Raw genomic sequence first — 15,167 nt, 5'->3', positions numbered from 1 at the left:
TTTATTTATATCTTACAAAGTCTCTTTGGCTAAGAGCCTCAGAGTCCTCCCTCGGTGGCTGTGTCAACGAGTGGAGCGAAACACCTCTTAAAAAGTATTTCCAGGTACCTGGTGAAATGTCTACCCATCCTGTTAAAACCCTATGGGTCTGATTCACAGAGGTAGTCTTACACTTTTGTGCAAGTTTATGATTTTTTTTGCAATTCACAAAGCAATTTACGAGTAGTTTCTTTACGACTCTCTGTCTTTATATGTGTGGCGTCTCCGCCCTGAATACGGAGACTCAGCAGTTGTAAAGATACTACTTTTAAAATTCCTTTGTGAATTCAAAGAAAATCGCAAACCTAAATAAAAGTGTAAGTTTACCTTTGTGAATCAGGCCCTGAATTTTTGCCAACTTCTGGTTCCCTCTCACCAATTTAAATCAATTGCTCTTTTGTTATCTCGTGAACATAATCGAGAGTTTCCAGGTGCGTGCTCTATAAGCTAGAAGCCTATCTGGCTTGTTGCCTGTTTCATATTAGGAGCACTGAGTACTCTTGACCTGATTTTAAGATGCTAATCTAACTTTGCCCTGAAGCGCTTCAGGATTACTTTGGTTACATTAAGGCCCTCATTAAACTAAAGGGCTAATTCCATTTTGTTTGCAAACTCCCATTAGCACCTGAAATGAGATTACAAGTTGGAGAGGGGGAGTATTTACCCATGCACTAATAATTGAACATGCGTTATTTGCCCAACTGCAATTAAGTAGCATGAGCTACTTGCCGAAAGGGTTTTGGAAGGGTAGAATCTGTCAAGAATCTGGTTCGCAAATAGTACAGCATTCTAATTTACACACCCTGGAATGTGTTCTAGGGGGCTGAAATGTATTCCAGGGTGCACAAATCGGAATTTCACAATATATGCTCACGTTATTATGTGGGCAAATAGATTGTGGTCCGTAATTTGAATTTGGGCAAAAGACACATGTGAATTTCGTGTCAGATGCAACCAAGAGTTTGCCCTCAAAATGGAATTTTCGTTATAGTTGTAATCAGGGCCATTGTCTCCTTCTTTTAGTTTTCACTGTGAATGAAAATATATCAGCATTCTGTTTGTTGTTGGTTGTGTATTAACCCCTCTAAGGTGCTCCTAAAATGCTACCTTCTAGGTTATTGACCGATTAATTCAGGAGCCTTGTCCATCAATAGAGCAGCCCCATATGATTTCCTAACCGGACTTTCCAAATCTTCATGCCCTCTCTCTGCTTCTTGGGGAATATCAGCACTTAATCATTACCTGGGTTACATTCCGTGTATTGCCCGTCTCTGAATTGGGACCTAGATTCTCAATACACAAAAGCTAGTCAATCTTCAAATAGAATCCACGGTCCACACATTCACTTACCTCAAGAGGTGGGACTTAAGTCAGTAAAACACACAAGATGATGGACGGAATGTTACACATTGGCAAAACATTCACCCCGAGTCACAGATCTGGGTTTAATCCATCGTTATTTTGCTCACCACGCCCCCCCAGTTCAGACATGGCCATATGCAGTCAGTACCGCTCACTGGCAGAGGTGGAGAGACAGGTCTTTACAGAACCACCTCAATCATGATGGCCATGTTATCACATAAAAAAGGTGGGTTTCTGGCCAGGCCAATCAACTCTGATTACAGTGTGAGGTCCTCGCCCCATATGGTCAGCTGTCCAGAAGAGGAAGGAAACCTAGAAAAGTATCTGATTTGCTGAAGGACTTTCTGTGTTGAATCCACTAAACCGTGTGATATTATCAGATATCGGATTTCATAACATCACCAGGAGCACTAGGACTCTCTTCAGGCATTTAACCGGATACATTGTACCTATATATGGTTACCATGCTCCTTACTGAATTGCAATATCCCTATAAAGTACCTTTGGACATAAGTTATCGAACATATGCATTTAGAATACATGCAATCACTGAAAACAAGACAATCAAGGATGGGGTCCAAAATATTTTATTTTATGCATGCTAAAAACATGCTATATAAAGCTGAATTATACTGCATGACACGTCAGCATTTTTCAAACCAGATCAAATGATGCAGGGATGCACCGGGTGCTAGTTCTGTGTTATTCGTGGCAAACTAATATTGCACACAGCATGAGTCTGGCTTCTTTCCTGGATTGACAATAAATGATGCAACGCATCAAGTTATGGTTAGGGTGTCAATTTCTGATAAACCATATTCCAGCTTGTGTTGTTCAAAGAGCTCCGTCAGCGAATTGATGTACATTTGGTGGTACGTTTCAATCTCCTGATCAGAAGGGTCCTCTGTCTTCGGTACGAGTATGGGCTTGCCAACTGCAAAAATAAAAATTACTATTAATTTCAGTTTCTTAGTTACACATCGATTTATACATTTTAAAATAAAAAGAGCATCAGCTAATTTGATAAATATAGGATTAATTAGATAATTCATTCATATAGATGAGATAATTAAATATAGGACCTTTCTATTGTATCTTTTCGGATGCATGTCAGGCACAAGCATGGTGAATCAGTGAGAACACCACTTTTATTCTTCATTATGCATCTCTAGTACTTTTGCTACTGGTGGAGCTTTTCCCACACAATGTTGCCCCTACCCTAGCCTTAAATCCCCCTGTGTTCCCTCACTTCCTGTCTTCATCCCTCCAACACAGGGAGTGTCCTCCAGTTTGGCTGCTGGCATGCCCCAGGGCCATGGCAGCCCCTGGTGTGCTCCGCTGTACAATCCTTGCCTTCACATGTTCGACCACCAAGATACATGCACAGAATTGTTGAGATCTTTGGCGCCTCCAACAATAGAGAAGGAGAATTTGGAGTTTCAAGATTGAAACAGACGCCAATTCGACAGGAATTCTAAGGACCACCATCGAGGTAAATGTTGCAGGTGTTTGCATGCCCGGCATGTAATGCATTGAGATCACTTTAACACATTGATGAAAATCTCCCGCCCTCCTGGTTGTGGGGTAGGGAAAGAGACTTTTAGGCTGAAATGGTGGCTTTGGTTCAGTGGCGCAGCTAGGCCTTTTGTCGCCCATGGTGGTCCCTGCCTTTGCCACCCACTGCAGCCGGATGTAAGAGGGGGGCTGGCGATTTCTGCTTTTGTTGCCTAGTGACGGCCACAGGTAAGGGGGGGCTGCTGCCCCCAATACTGGTGACGCCTGGGGCGGAGCACCCCCCACCCCTCATTGCTACGCCACTGCTTGGCCTAGATAAGGCCTAGATTGACCAACTGCCTATAGTAACTTATGCTTCACTTGTTAAAACAATATAGTACAAGGGACAAAGTTTTTCCTAGGAGCCTGCGACTTGCAGTGGAGAATGTCACGGTTGCTGAATACTTCTGCTGCCTAGCTTTGATTCTACCTCCTACCTGTTTCTTCCACCACCCTATACTTCCCTTCCACACCCTATACTTCCTATCTCTTAATCTCAGTCTTGGGGTTCTATTTAATGCCTACATTCGCCCCTTGTCACTTCTTCCATCTTTCTCTGGTTTTCTCTCCTTTGCTCGGGGTCAAATTTGGATGATGAAAAAAAAGTCCAGATCCCCAAAAGTGTGCTGCCCACCATCTAGTCTAAACTGATCTGACCTTTGTGTGTGGGCTAAGGTGCAGGGTGCCAGGACACTCCTTGGAATAATAGAGTGCTTTATAAATGCCTGTTTATTCATTCATTCATTCATTCATCAGCAACCACGCCCAACCGCTAGCACAATTTGAGCACTTAGAAGCAAACGCAGCAAGGGTAGATGCTCCCTCCTGTATATTTAGTCTCAACCTTTACAATCATATCAATAATGCTGCGACTGAGTGTCAAGTCCACTTTTAACTGAGTAATCGATAATAATAAAATACTCTCCAAAGGCGTCACCAAGTACCTGAATAATTAGGGCTTGTTCTGTTTTCTTACCCAGACTCTGACCCCATAATATTTCTTTAATGAGCTGTCTTAAACTTCATACCTTTACTTAGCAGGCTGGGCAGTGACAAGCATTACACAATAAGGTGTTGACATGCTTTCACAATCACTGCAAGAAAGAGTTCTTGTTCAACAATTGTCTAGTGTAAACAAATATTGCATTACCTCAGCCAGTCTGTAATCAGCAGCTGACAAATAGGTTGCAAAACCTGTATCTCGCCCATCACTTGGCTAAACAAATCTAAAGAAAAAGATTTAAAAACAATTTGCAATAAGAAAATATTTGCTGAAGCAACAGCTATATGAGACAGCATAATTTTTTCGGAGCTTTTCCGTGAGGCAACAAGTGAAGAGTCACTTGTGAAACCGAGCACTGCTTTACCTTCTTCCCTGTGACTGGGGTAGCAAAATATGGAAAGGGGTGATGGTGAAGAGCTCGATAAAATATACCCCAAAAAACCTCTTAGCTTTTATCTCTGGTGTATGAGTGTTACACATAATTTGTTGAGCCTTGCCTTACAACATTTTTCATATTCCGTGAATAGAGACATTCACTCGATTTCAAAAGTACTCTGGGGCTTGAAAACCTAAAAATAGCCACTGATTCAAATAAAGCTAAAGTGCTAAGTTTGTGCTGGTGTTTGCCGGTGTTCGGGACCAGCACTTAGGGGCTCATTAGGATGGCGGTCGGACAGCCACCGACAGGTCATTGGTGGGGGTCCGACTGCCGGATTACCATACTGGCGGTCGGACCCACAGGGGGGAAGATTGCCACCTTCACCACGATCAGTGATCCCAATGGGGCAGTGGTTTGAATCATACATCCGAATGGAGGTGGTACCAAGGCTGGCACTGCCGTTGGGAGTACGATGTCAATTTCTGACAGCCTTATTATGTCGGAAAGACCACCATGAAAAGGCTGTCAGAAACAGGGTCCCCATCCGCCGTAGGCCCCTGTTAAGTGAGCCAGTGGGCACATGTAGTGCTTTCACTCACCTCCAAGCACCGTGTGCCATGCACCAAATGGCGCATGGCACACGGTGCATGGACAGCAGGAAGTGATCCTTTTCACGTTGGCTTGTGCTGCGGCCCTTTTCCTGGGCCACAACACTCGCTGCCATAAAAAGGAGCGCTTTGTGACTGCCAGCCCTGTGGTCGCATTGTAATGCGGCAGTCAGACCGCCGCCTACTTGTTGGGCAGTCTCCTGACTGCCGCGATAGCGGGCTGGGGTCCAACCGCCCACTATACTAATGAGGGCCTTAATTCTAAATACCGGTGTTAGAAATGGGGGTCTCTAGTTGGCAGTGGTATGCACCCTATTCAAGTAGGGACCCTTCTTTCTAGGGAGGGTAAGGGAGTTACACACCCAAGAAAAACCCTATTCACCCCCTTGGTAGCTTGGTACGAGTCGTCAGGACTATCTCAGAGGTAATGTGTAAAGTATTTGTACATAACACACACAGTAACAGTGAGAATACTACAAATGGACACAACACCAGTTTAGAAAAATAATCAATCTTCAGCTAAACAAAACAAGACCAAAACGATAAAAATCCAACATACATAACTCAACATATCATTTTAAAAAGTTTTAAGCAATTCTGTCCATTAAACTCTTTGGTTGCAGAGGCTTTACACAAAGTACCTGGGGTGCATCAAAATTCATAAGGAAAACAGCCGCAGAGGAGAGAAGCGTTGGATAAAACAGTGATGTGTTGGTTCCTGAGTCCCGGGGAAAGTGTTGTGTCAGTTCTACTGCAAGCAGGAGAAGTATTGTGTCAGTTCTGGACTGTAAGGGGAAGCGATGCATCAAAATCCAAAGACGGTCCTGGTGTGAGGGTGATGCAGTGGAAAACTTGGTGCACAGGTGCGATGCATGGAAATATGGACGTGCTGGAGGTCGAGGCTGCAGGGGCAAACATGCGCTGCGTCAATTCTTTCAGCTTCAGACCAGTGATGCGTCGATTCTTTTAGCTGCACAAAAGGTCCTGCATTGGAGTCAGTGCAGTGGTCTTGGATGTCAGAGACACGGTACGCTGGACTCAAGCTGCGGCAGTTCTTCAGGCCGCGAAGAGGCGCTGCATCGATTTCCTCAGCCACATAGCGGCGCTCCGTGGAAACTTCTCCAGCATGGCAGTGCTGTGTCAGAAAAGAGAGGCGCTGGAATGGCGATGCATTGATTTTGCAGTCTTTGGCAGAAGGAACAACCTCGAAGGGCCCAGAACTGGAATTGGCACCACTAGGCAGGTCAGAACTCCCAGCAGTGGAGTTCAGGGATGCTGCAGGTGAAGTCTTTGATGGCTCTGAGACTTCCAACGGGAGGCTAGCACACACAAGCCCTTGTAGAATGTTCTCAAGCAGGTCACGAAGCAAAGTCTAGTCCTTTTCCTCTCCAGGATAGAAGCAGCAACTGCAGGCCGACCCAGCAAAGCAACAGAGCAAAGGGGAAGTACTCATCCTAACAGCTGTCCAGCTCTTCCTCGTGGTAGTGTTCTCTTGATCCAGAAGTATTCTCTTCATGTGGGGTTACAGGTCCAATACTTATATCCCTTTTGGCCTTTGAAGTAGGCATACTTCAAAGGAAGGTCTTTGTTGTCCACAAGATCCTGCCTTACCCTGCCTTGGCTCCAGACACACTACAGGGGGCGGAAACAGCATTGTGAGAGGCCAGGCACAGCCCTATTCAGATGTCACTGACAACTCCTCCCACCATTCTAGCTCAGAAAGGCTCATCAGCCTGGTGATGGGCAATTAGGATATGCAGGGCACACCTCAGCTCCCTTTGTGTGACTGTCTATAGTGAATGCACAAACAACCCAGTTGCCAGTCTAAACCAGACGTTGATTCCACAGGCAGGCAGAGGCACCGGAAGATAAAGCAAGAAAATGCTGAGCTCAGAGAGCCCAAACTTCAAATCTCTAGCTCTTCTCAATTGAAATTTACAATGTTACAAGGCAGCTCCAATGATCATCTATGGGAGAGATAGTCCTTACAATAGTGAAAAACGAAATTGGCAGTATTTCACTATCAGGACATATAAACCACACCAAAACAAGTCCTACGTTTCACATACACTGCACTCTGCCTTTGGGCCTACCTTAGGGGTGCCTTACATGTAAGAAAAGTGAAGGTTTGGGCCTGGCAAATGGGTGCACTTGCCAGGTCGACATGGCAGTTTAAAACTGCCCTCACAGACACTGCAATGGCAAGCCTGAGACAGGTTTACAGGGCTTCTTATGTAGGTAGCACAACCAGTGCTGCAGGCCCACTAGTAGCATTTGATTTACAGGCCCTGGGCACACACAGCGCACTTTACTAAGCACTTGCCATTAATTCAAGTATGCCAATCATGGATAGCCAATCATAATCACAATTTACACAAGGAGCACTTGTACTTTAGCACTGATCGGCATTGGTAAACTGCCCAGGGAAGCCCGATACTGTCTGAGCGGACAGAAGGAGAGGACCACACGCCCCAGCAGTGCTTGCGATCCCGTCATTCTTGCGCCTTGAGGCACTTCATCAGCAGTGCAGGACTCCCGCAGCACGGGACGCACGCGGGCGTGCCCGTACCATGGGCGGGTCTGTCTGTGCCCATCCGCGGCCAACCGAGGCTGGGCTGGGCTGAAGACGGACCTAAACAGCCACATTTTGATCGTCAAATTCGGTCAGTTGCCTGGACACCACACTAAGGGCTGCAGAAGCTCCAACCATGAGTACACAACCATTACCTGTGACACAGATCCTGCTTTGCTCTTTTGGCAGTGGGAGGCCTCTCTGAATCAGACTACCAAGGGGAAGAGGAAGCCTGCACTTGCGAGTTCCCCGCTGGGCTCAAAACATGGAACTATTGACTCTTTCCTGGCAATAGCAGTGGGCGCCATCACACAAAAAATAGATATGGCAGAAAGGCAACTCTCTTTGGACTTGGGTGGTGCCTCGCTCCTTAAGCTGGGTGAGCCTACAAGTTCGGTTATCCAAAGATCATCGGATGGGGCATCGGCCCTAGTACAGGAGGACTTAGGCGCTTTTAGCCCTGACCCTAGTAACTCTACCCCAGGGCACAATAGCCGCAACACAACATTTACTGCTTCTATTCAAGGTGTGGATCTGAGTGGCCCCCCTGCACCCAAGAGGCTGAGGCGACTTAATAAGAAATCTGAGACGAAGGGGGAGGGAGTCATGAATGCCGAATCAAAGGTTGCTGAAGATTTATGGACTTCTATAAGACAAAAAATTGTGGAAGTGCTGACCGGCTTATTGTCCAACTATTGCAGTTAATTCACTAAAGTCATGTTAGAAACCAGACATAGTTAGTAGAATTGAAAAAGCGTTGGCTTCTTTTAACCAGGCTTCTCAGATGGCTACCCCACAGCAACAGACAGCTCAACAGGGAAACCCCCCTGCAGGCACCCATACCATCATTCAGACCCCCAGTATCATTCCCAGTGTATCTGGGGCCTCGACACGCGGCCCTGATTCTTTGGTTACCCAACTTCGACCCTCAAACCTCCGCCAAGGTGACCAGGAAATGAATCGGTGCCCCCAAGGCTGGCTCCAAATAGCCCTGATCTACCAGTAATTGAACCCCCCCCCCAGCCTGCTGCCCCTACACCATGGTTCTGGTAGGGATGCCAGACCTTAGTTTCCCAAGTGAAGAGACCACTGACCAATTGATTAATAAAGTAAATCACTGGTTAAGTAAACATGCTGGGTTCAATGTAGCGGATCATAGGCATATCCTGATGGCTACGGGGGCCTCCTGGATCGGACTGTCCAGGAAAACATTTGAAGGTGATAGTGTGGTAGTCATGCTTGGATTCCTAGAAATTGCCCGTAAGATTTTGTGCCACACCTCCCAATCCATTTCACTTGAATCAGGCACAAAGTTGCTTGCATTGGGTTTCTTCTAAAGGCCCTCTCTCACCCCTATACCTATTCACTATCCTGTAACTCAGGTTGGGGGCTTTTTTTCTCACGGGGTATTTAAACTTCACTTAACCCTTTTGCTCCCTTGAAGGACCTTAATGATTTAGACTGGCAGTGAGAGTGTGACGGCATAAGTACAGTTAGTGACACACCCGCTGAGAGGCCTGGGAATAGTGAAACACAGGCATCTGCCCCATGCACCTAGGTACCTCTGGGACCGGCAGCCCATGGATAGTTTCCACTATCCCCCCATCTAATCAGACCCAGGTGAGGGGGGATAATTTAAATATTATTTCTTGGAATGTGGCAGCATTAGCTGCAAAATTTGCTGACAGGAGGTGGCTCCAATTTATCAGACGCTTTCACATCATTTGCATTCAGGAAACTTGAGAGACCGAAAAAACTTTCTTTCTTGAAGGCTATAAAACGTTCTCCTGCCCAGCAGAGGGCTCCAGAACAGGTAGAGCAAGGGGGGTCCTAATTATTTTTATAGACCTCAGGATCAATGGCACAATTAAGCCCTTTATGTGGAACTCTAAACTTGTACAAGGTCTCGCAATAATGAGTCAATCTTTTCGGTTCACTTTAATACATTTTTATAATGCATGAGGGCAGCACCATGGGTCATTAAGCCTTCTAAAATTAGGAGGGCGCCGTGAGCAAATACAAGGGGAAGGAATGCCGCAGGCCCAACTAATCTTAATGGGAGATTTTCATTGTCACTTATGTCCCAACTTAGCCGTGACTTGTCGTGATTGGTCCACTTGTATGATTAGTGAGGGTTTGCACATGGAACACACCCCGGAAGGGCGGTATCTGAATGCCATCCGAAACACTCATGGCCTAACACATACACTGGAACTCCTTGCTAATCCCCGTGACTCCCCTGTACCTCCGACTTACAAAGGCATGGGCTGTGCAACATTTATTGAATTTATTTTTGTGTCTTTTTCTTTGAGGCGGTTTATATCGTCTTTTAATATACTACACACTCTGTTTAGTGACCACAACCCTCTGACCTTGGCATTTGAAGCACCAGGGACCCTAACTACATCCTGCAGGGCAAATGTGGGCACGATATCTGTCATAGACCAAGGGAGGCGCTTACGGTAGTCACAGCTGAACGTCACTGGTTTTAATAAATCTTTGTTTGGAACAAGTCGGCCGGAGATCTTGACATGTCTAGATCCGCTAGACCATGGGGAAGAAATCATCAAGGCATTTATTGCTATTGCACAATCACTTGTTGGCTTGTTAAAAGTCGCAGTAGCCTCTTCTCACGTTGAAATCCTGAGATGGTTTGAAAGCGGGTGCTTCCGGGCTCTTGGAGAACTTAAGAGGGCCCTGAAACAGACCCCGTGAGATAGATCGCCAGTGGTGGCCTGCTGCAGTAATTATAAGTGGGCCGTCAAGGGACGGAAGCTTGCTGCAAAAACAAGTTTGGGAAGATTTAGTAGAGGCATACGAGCAAAAGGATTGTACTTGATTTTGGAAGATCATTAGTAGCTCCTGTTTCACAGACTCAGATAAACCGGGGCTAAGACACAACATTTCCCCAGAGCAATGTAAGGCCCATTTTGAGACAGTCTGTAACCATGGTCACAGCAGGTTATCCTCATAAGACACAATCTTCCTCCATAGAACTGAACCCATTACAATTACTCTTGAGGAGGTTAGGTTGGGAATTGAGGGACTGTCCCGGAATAAGGTCCCTGGACCAGATGGGATACCTCCTGAACTGTTCCGTAATAACATAGAGGTATGGACACCACTCTTTGTGAGGCTTTTAAATGTGGCAGTCACAACAGTTATGCCCACATCCTGGTCTACTGCCACTATTGTCCAGATTTTTAAGAAGGGAGATAGGGACAATCTTCATTGCTACTTCTCCATATCTCTTATTGATGTCACAGTGAAAGTCCTTGGCCGAGCCCTATTAAACAGGTTCTCCCAATGGGCAGACTCCAACTGAATATTCTCGAAGGTGCAATATGGCTTCCAGGTAGGAAAATCTACTACAGACCAGTGCCTTAATCTTTATCTATTAATTGCGAAATACACAATAGCTAAAACTGGAGCACTGTTTTGGGGCTTTCTAGACCTCATCTCGGCCTTTGATCGGGTGAACCGAAGCAGACTTTGGAAACTGCTTGGAGATCTAGAGGTTGATCCGGCTATAATTCATGTTTTAATGACCTTACATTTTAACACCACTGCTGTAATTAGATATACCCAGGAAGGGAACACCGCCGATCATTTTAAATGCTCAAGTGGTGTTACACACGGATGTATATTAGCTTCTTTTTTATTCCCGTTATACATTAACGGACCTGACTCATTCTTGACAGCCCTACAGGCCGAAACCCCTAGGATAGCCACAAGACCAGTCTCTGTCTTGTTGTATGCAGACGATGCGGTACTGCTAGCCCGAACGCTGAGGGGTCTGCAGGGCTTACTTGATGGGTTTGTGTCCTTTATGAACGAGATGGACCTATCACCGAACTTATCTAAATGACATATTATGGAAATAGGCAAACAGGCCAGCAGACACAACACTTCTAAAATAGGAACACATAGTCTAGCAAAAGTCCTGGCATTCTCTTACCTGGGCATTTTATTTGATGAGAAACTTAATTTTAAACACTTTCAGGGGGGGAAGCTTTGAGAAATGAACAGATCAATGGAGAGCAATTGCAAATTACGCTCACAGACAGGGTACATGGACACCGGGGATCATTTTAAAGTTATATGATTCTTACTGTATTTCCAAGGCCCAATATGGAAGTGAGGTATGGGGGTATATGGCAGCAAACAAATTACAAATTGCAGAAAACAAATAGTTTAGGCGTATTTTGAAAATGTTTCTCAGGGTACTCACTTGTACTCGATACATGAAGAACTAGGAACTAAGTAGATAATGGACTTGGGGGCCGTTAAACTCCTGTTATGGTGGGTGAAGATCTGGTCTGATGAGGAAGCAGATTTTAATAGATTAGTAATTCAGGACTGCCTCTACCTCGACCAGGCGCTAAAAATCCCATGGCTAAGATATATCAAGGATACCCTCTCTGCCTTAGGCAGAGCAGACATCTTCTCTATACATGATAAAGTGAGGCCACAGGATAAGATATTATCAAAGAGTTGTTTTTTAAATATGCCGTGGCTCACCCAGAGGATAAGGAGCTTAGGAAACCCATAGTTAGAGCACACATCATAGTAAAGTCTGTGTAGGGCATGGAACCTTATTTATCAATTTTAACAAAAGCACATGATAGATTTGTAATCATTCATTTTAGGCTGAATCAGCTTCACCACTTACTGACTTCTCCCTCGGGCTTTGCCTCACACATAGAAAATAGAGGTCCCTGTGACTGCAACAATAGGTCTCCTCAGGATACCCTACACTTCGACTTTCTCTTTAGATATTTCACGCACCCCAGACGATTGTTCCTTAAAGGGCTTTTAAAAGAATTGAGATTCAGGGAGGTCCGTGTAGCCCTATTGTATTTAAAGCTTTTACCTAATGCCTGCACACTCTTTTGTGTTACTAACTTTTTAAGAACTGCATTAAGGTTAAGAAACACAGGTTTTTTTTTTTCCCCGGGTCCTATGATTATGCCTTGAACACTCCCTGGACCGGGTCTTGTCTAGGCCCTTTAATGGTCCTGCAGGTTGCAATATACCTAGATGGAGTCGGCGAAAGTCCCTCTGGTTTTGGGTCATGTCTGCCACCACTATAACAACTTACGCCTTTGTGTCGTGTACGGTGGTCGGAATTTCCCACATGGAGGGTAAGGCAAATGAGGAAAATAAATAAATAAATAAATAAATAAATAAATAAAATAAAAAAGGTTAAGAAACACTAGAGGTGAATGAAGTTTATAAGAATAGCTGTAAGTTTGCACATTGTTATGCTGCTAAAATCGTAATGAGCTGTTTATTAACTGATTATTATGGTCTCTGACAGAGTATTAACAGTAGTTTGCTTGTGCAGACTTACTGTGTTTAATATCCCCTGACCAAGACCTGCTTGACTTAGTTTTCATGTAATTGTGCATTCTTAAGCATTTTAAAGAGGACAAGAAACTCAGCCCTGATCATTGATACAAATGGACATCATGCGATTTTGCACATTTGGTGAATATGTAGCTAACTAATGATTTTGCTGTTCTTTTTGAACTGTTTCTTTTATGGCTGTATTTACTGCTGAATAAAGATGGTTATTATTATTATATTACAATCCAGCTACAATCAAAAATACAGAAGGTACAGGAAACAAGACTGGGGAAACCATGCCAAGGATTCCAGGTGTACCAACCAGCACTTGTTTGTGACAGTACATCACATGGTGGCGCTGTCTCACTATTTTGAGCACAAGTTATGAGCACAGCGCTTCTCAATTCAATGTACATTAAATATTCCTAGGACTTTAGGTGACCTGGGTTTGTCCAGATGGTGTGATGGCATTTGGCAATGCTGGCAGGGGTAGTGGGTGGTGTATTCTGCAGTGGCCTTGTGTAAAAAACCCTGAGCACTGGCACTTATTATTATTATTATTATTTTTTTTCTCAAATTAAGCACTACCTTGTATATAAACACAAAGACAGAACTCTCAAGTTTCCTACATCCATGAGAGAATAGCTGATCCAGTCCAGATTTTTGCTTTGGAATGTGGGTCCTTCTGATTTTATAATATGATAAACAGGAAGGTTGAGCTGGCTTTTTGGGCCGTTTGGCAGGCTGGCACTGCCAGATGGGCCAGTTTGAAAGGGGCTGTTTTTTTTGGTCTCGTCATGGCCCACGTGACCAAAAAAAACTGCCCACACTCTAGAATAGGGGACACCAACCTTTTCTGTAATAAGAGCTACTTATGTTTAGTAAAAACCATACAGATCTACTAATATTATTAGTGATGTAATAGTGACCGAGTCTGACAAGATTACCAGTAGTGACTATCTCAGAGCGATAGGCAAATTTGCTAACAATAATGTGAAAATGGCATATCAACAGGGTTAATACATAACAGCCATAGCTGCAATGACTTTGGCGCCATAGTTAAAATTTGAGTAATAAGTCTTCACAGCGCCTCATGATCTATCCTGCAAATATCAGCTTTAAATATGTTGTGGGAATTCAGCCATTTGTTTTATGAGTTCTGAAAATACACACTTTTTTTGTCTCAAATACATTCTTTTCAATTTTGGGATACATATATTAACTCAACCAAGCAAAAACATATACTTTAGTAGGCTGGGTTGCACACTGGAGAGCTACTTACAGGTAGCTGGCGAGCAACCAGTAGCTCACGAACTACCCGTTGGAGAAGTCTAATGTAGATGAATGAAGATGAATCTCCTGTCACACCCAGCCCTTCCTGTGTTGTGGCTGTCTAGAAGGAATGCACAAAGTGTAGCTGTCACCCAGCCCACACGTGTATAGGAGAACGGAAGCAGGCACACAGAGCAAACTTAAGAGAGGAAATGTCCACTTTCTAAAAGTGGCATTTGTAAAATGGTAATGTCAAATCCAACTTTACTATTAAAGAGGATTTATCATCGCCATTCCAAAGATATTAAACATGAATTAGCTACTCCTTTCTAAACAGGAATTACAACTTAAAAGATTTTTCAAGACTCGCTTGCAGTGTCATGGAGGTGTCTGAACCCTACAGTACGGTGGCAATCGTCAGGTTGTGCGATGGAACGACGTGGGTGTGGGCATAGGTTGGGATGGGAGGGGGGGGTTGGGGTCTGATGTTTGCAGACCAGGGTAGTGGGAGGAAATTGCAGTAAAGGTGCTTATGTGTTTCATATTAGTACGAAGTTGCCTTTCTTGATTGACCCTTGTACTGTACAAAACAATAAAGTTTGTTGTTAAAAAAAAATAAGATTTTTCAAGGAATCCCCAATGCAGTCCTATGGAAGGAGAAGGCCTCACAGCAGTGAAAAACGAATTTAGCAGTTTGTCACTGCCAGGACATGTAAAACTTAAAAGAACATGCCCTCCCTTTTAGTTACACATTGCCCTGCTCTTAGGGTCACTTAGGGCCTACCTTAGGGGTGACTTGTGTGTAATAAAAGGGGATCTTAAGGTTTGGCAAGGGGTAACCCTGCAGAAAGTGCCATTCTGCCACTCTGCTACTAAGTGATGAATTTGGACATATTACCAGCATCCTTGGCATTATTGTTGCTGTTCCGCTGTTCCAGGCATAGAAGAGGCCACCACTGGCATATTGTTGCCTCAGGCTTACAGTGGCACTCATTGTTTTTAATGGGAGTTTCTAACAAAATATGGTAA

At 44.4% G+C, this 15,167-nt stretch overlaps 1 protein-coding gene across 6 annotated transcripts in view; it reads right to left on the bottom strand.

The window, feature by feature from the left end:
• Positions 1-1,971: 1,971 nt before the first annotated feature.
• The window catches only part of LOC146785298 (diacylglycerol O-acyltransferase 2-like), a 296,079-nt gene continuing 282,883 nt past the window's right edge, over positions 1,972-15,167 (bottom strand). For all 6 annotated transcript variants that reach the window (XM_085634269.1, XM_085634270.1, XM_085634271.1 and 3 more), the window contains one exon: positions 1,972-2,335. In XM_085634269.1, the coding sequence (XP_085490395.1) occupies positions 2,181-2,335 (155 nt within the window). In that variant the 3' untranslated portion in view covers positions 1,972-2,180. The remainder of the gene's footprint in view (positions 2,336-15,167) is intronic.

This window comes from Triturus cristatus, chromosome 11 (genome assembly GCF_964204655.1).
Source record: "Triturus cristatus chromosome 11, aTriCri1.1, whole genome shotgun sequence".
Lineage (NCBI taxonomy): Eukaryota > Metazoa > Chordata > Amphibia > Caudata > Salamandridae > Triturus > Triturus cristatus.
The sequence above is the reverse complement of the archived record's forward strand: the minus strand, read 5'-3'. Positions and strand labels throughout refer to the sequence as shown.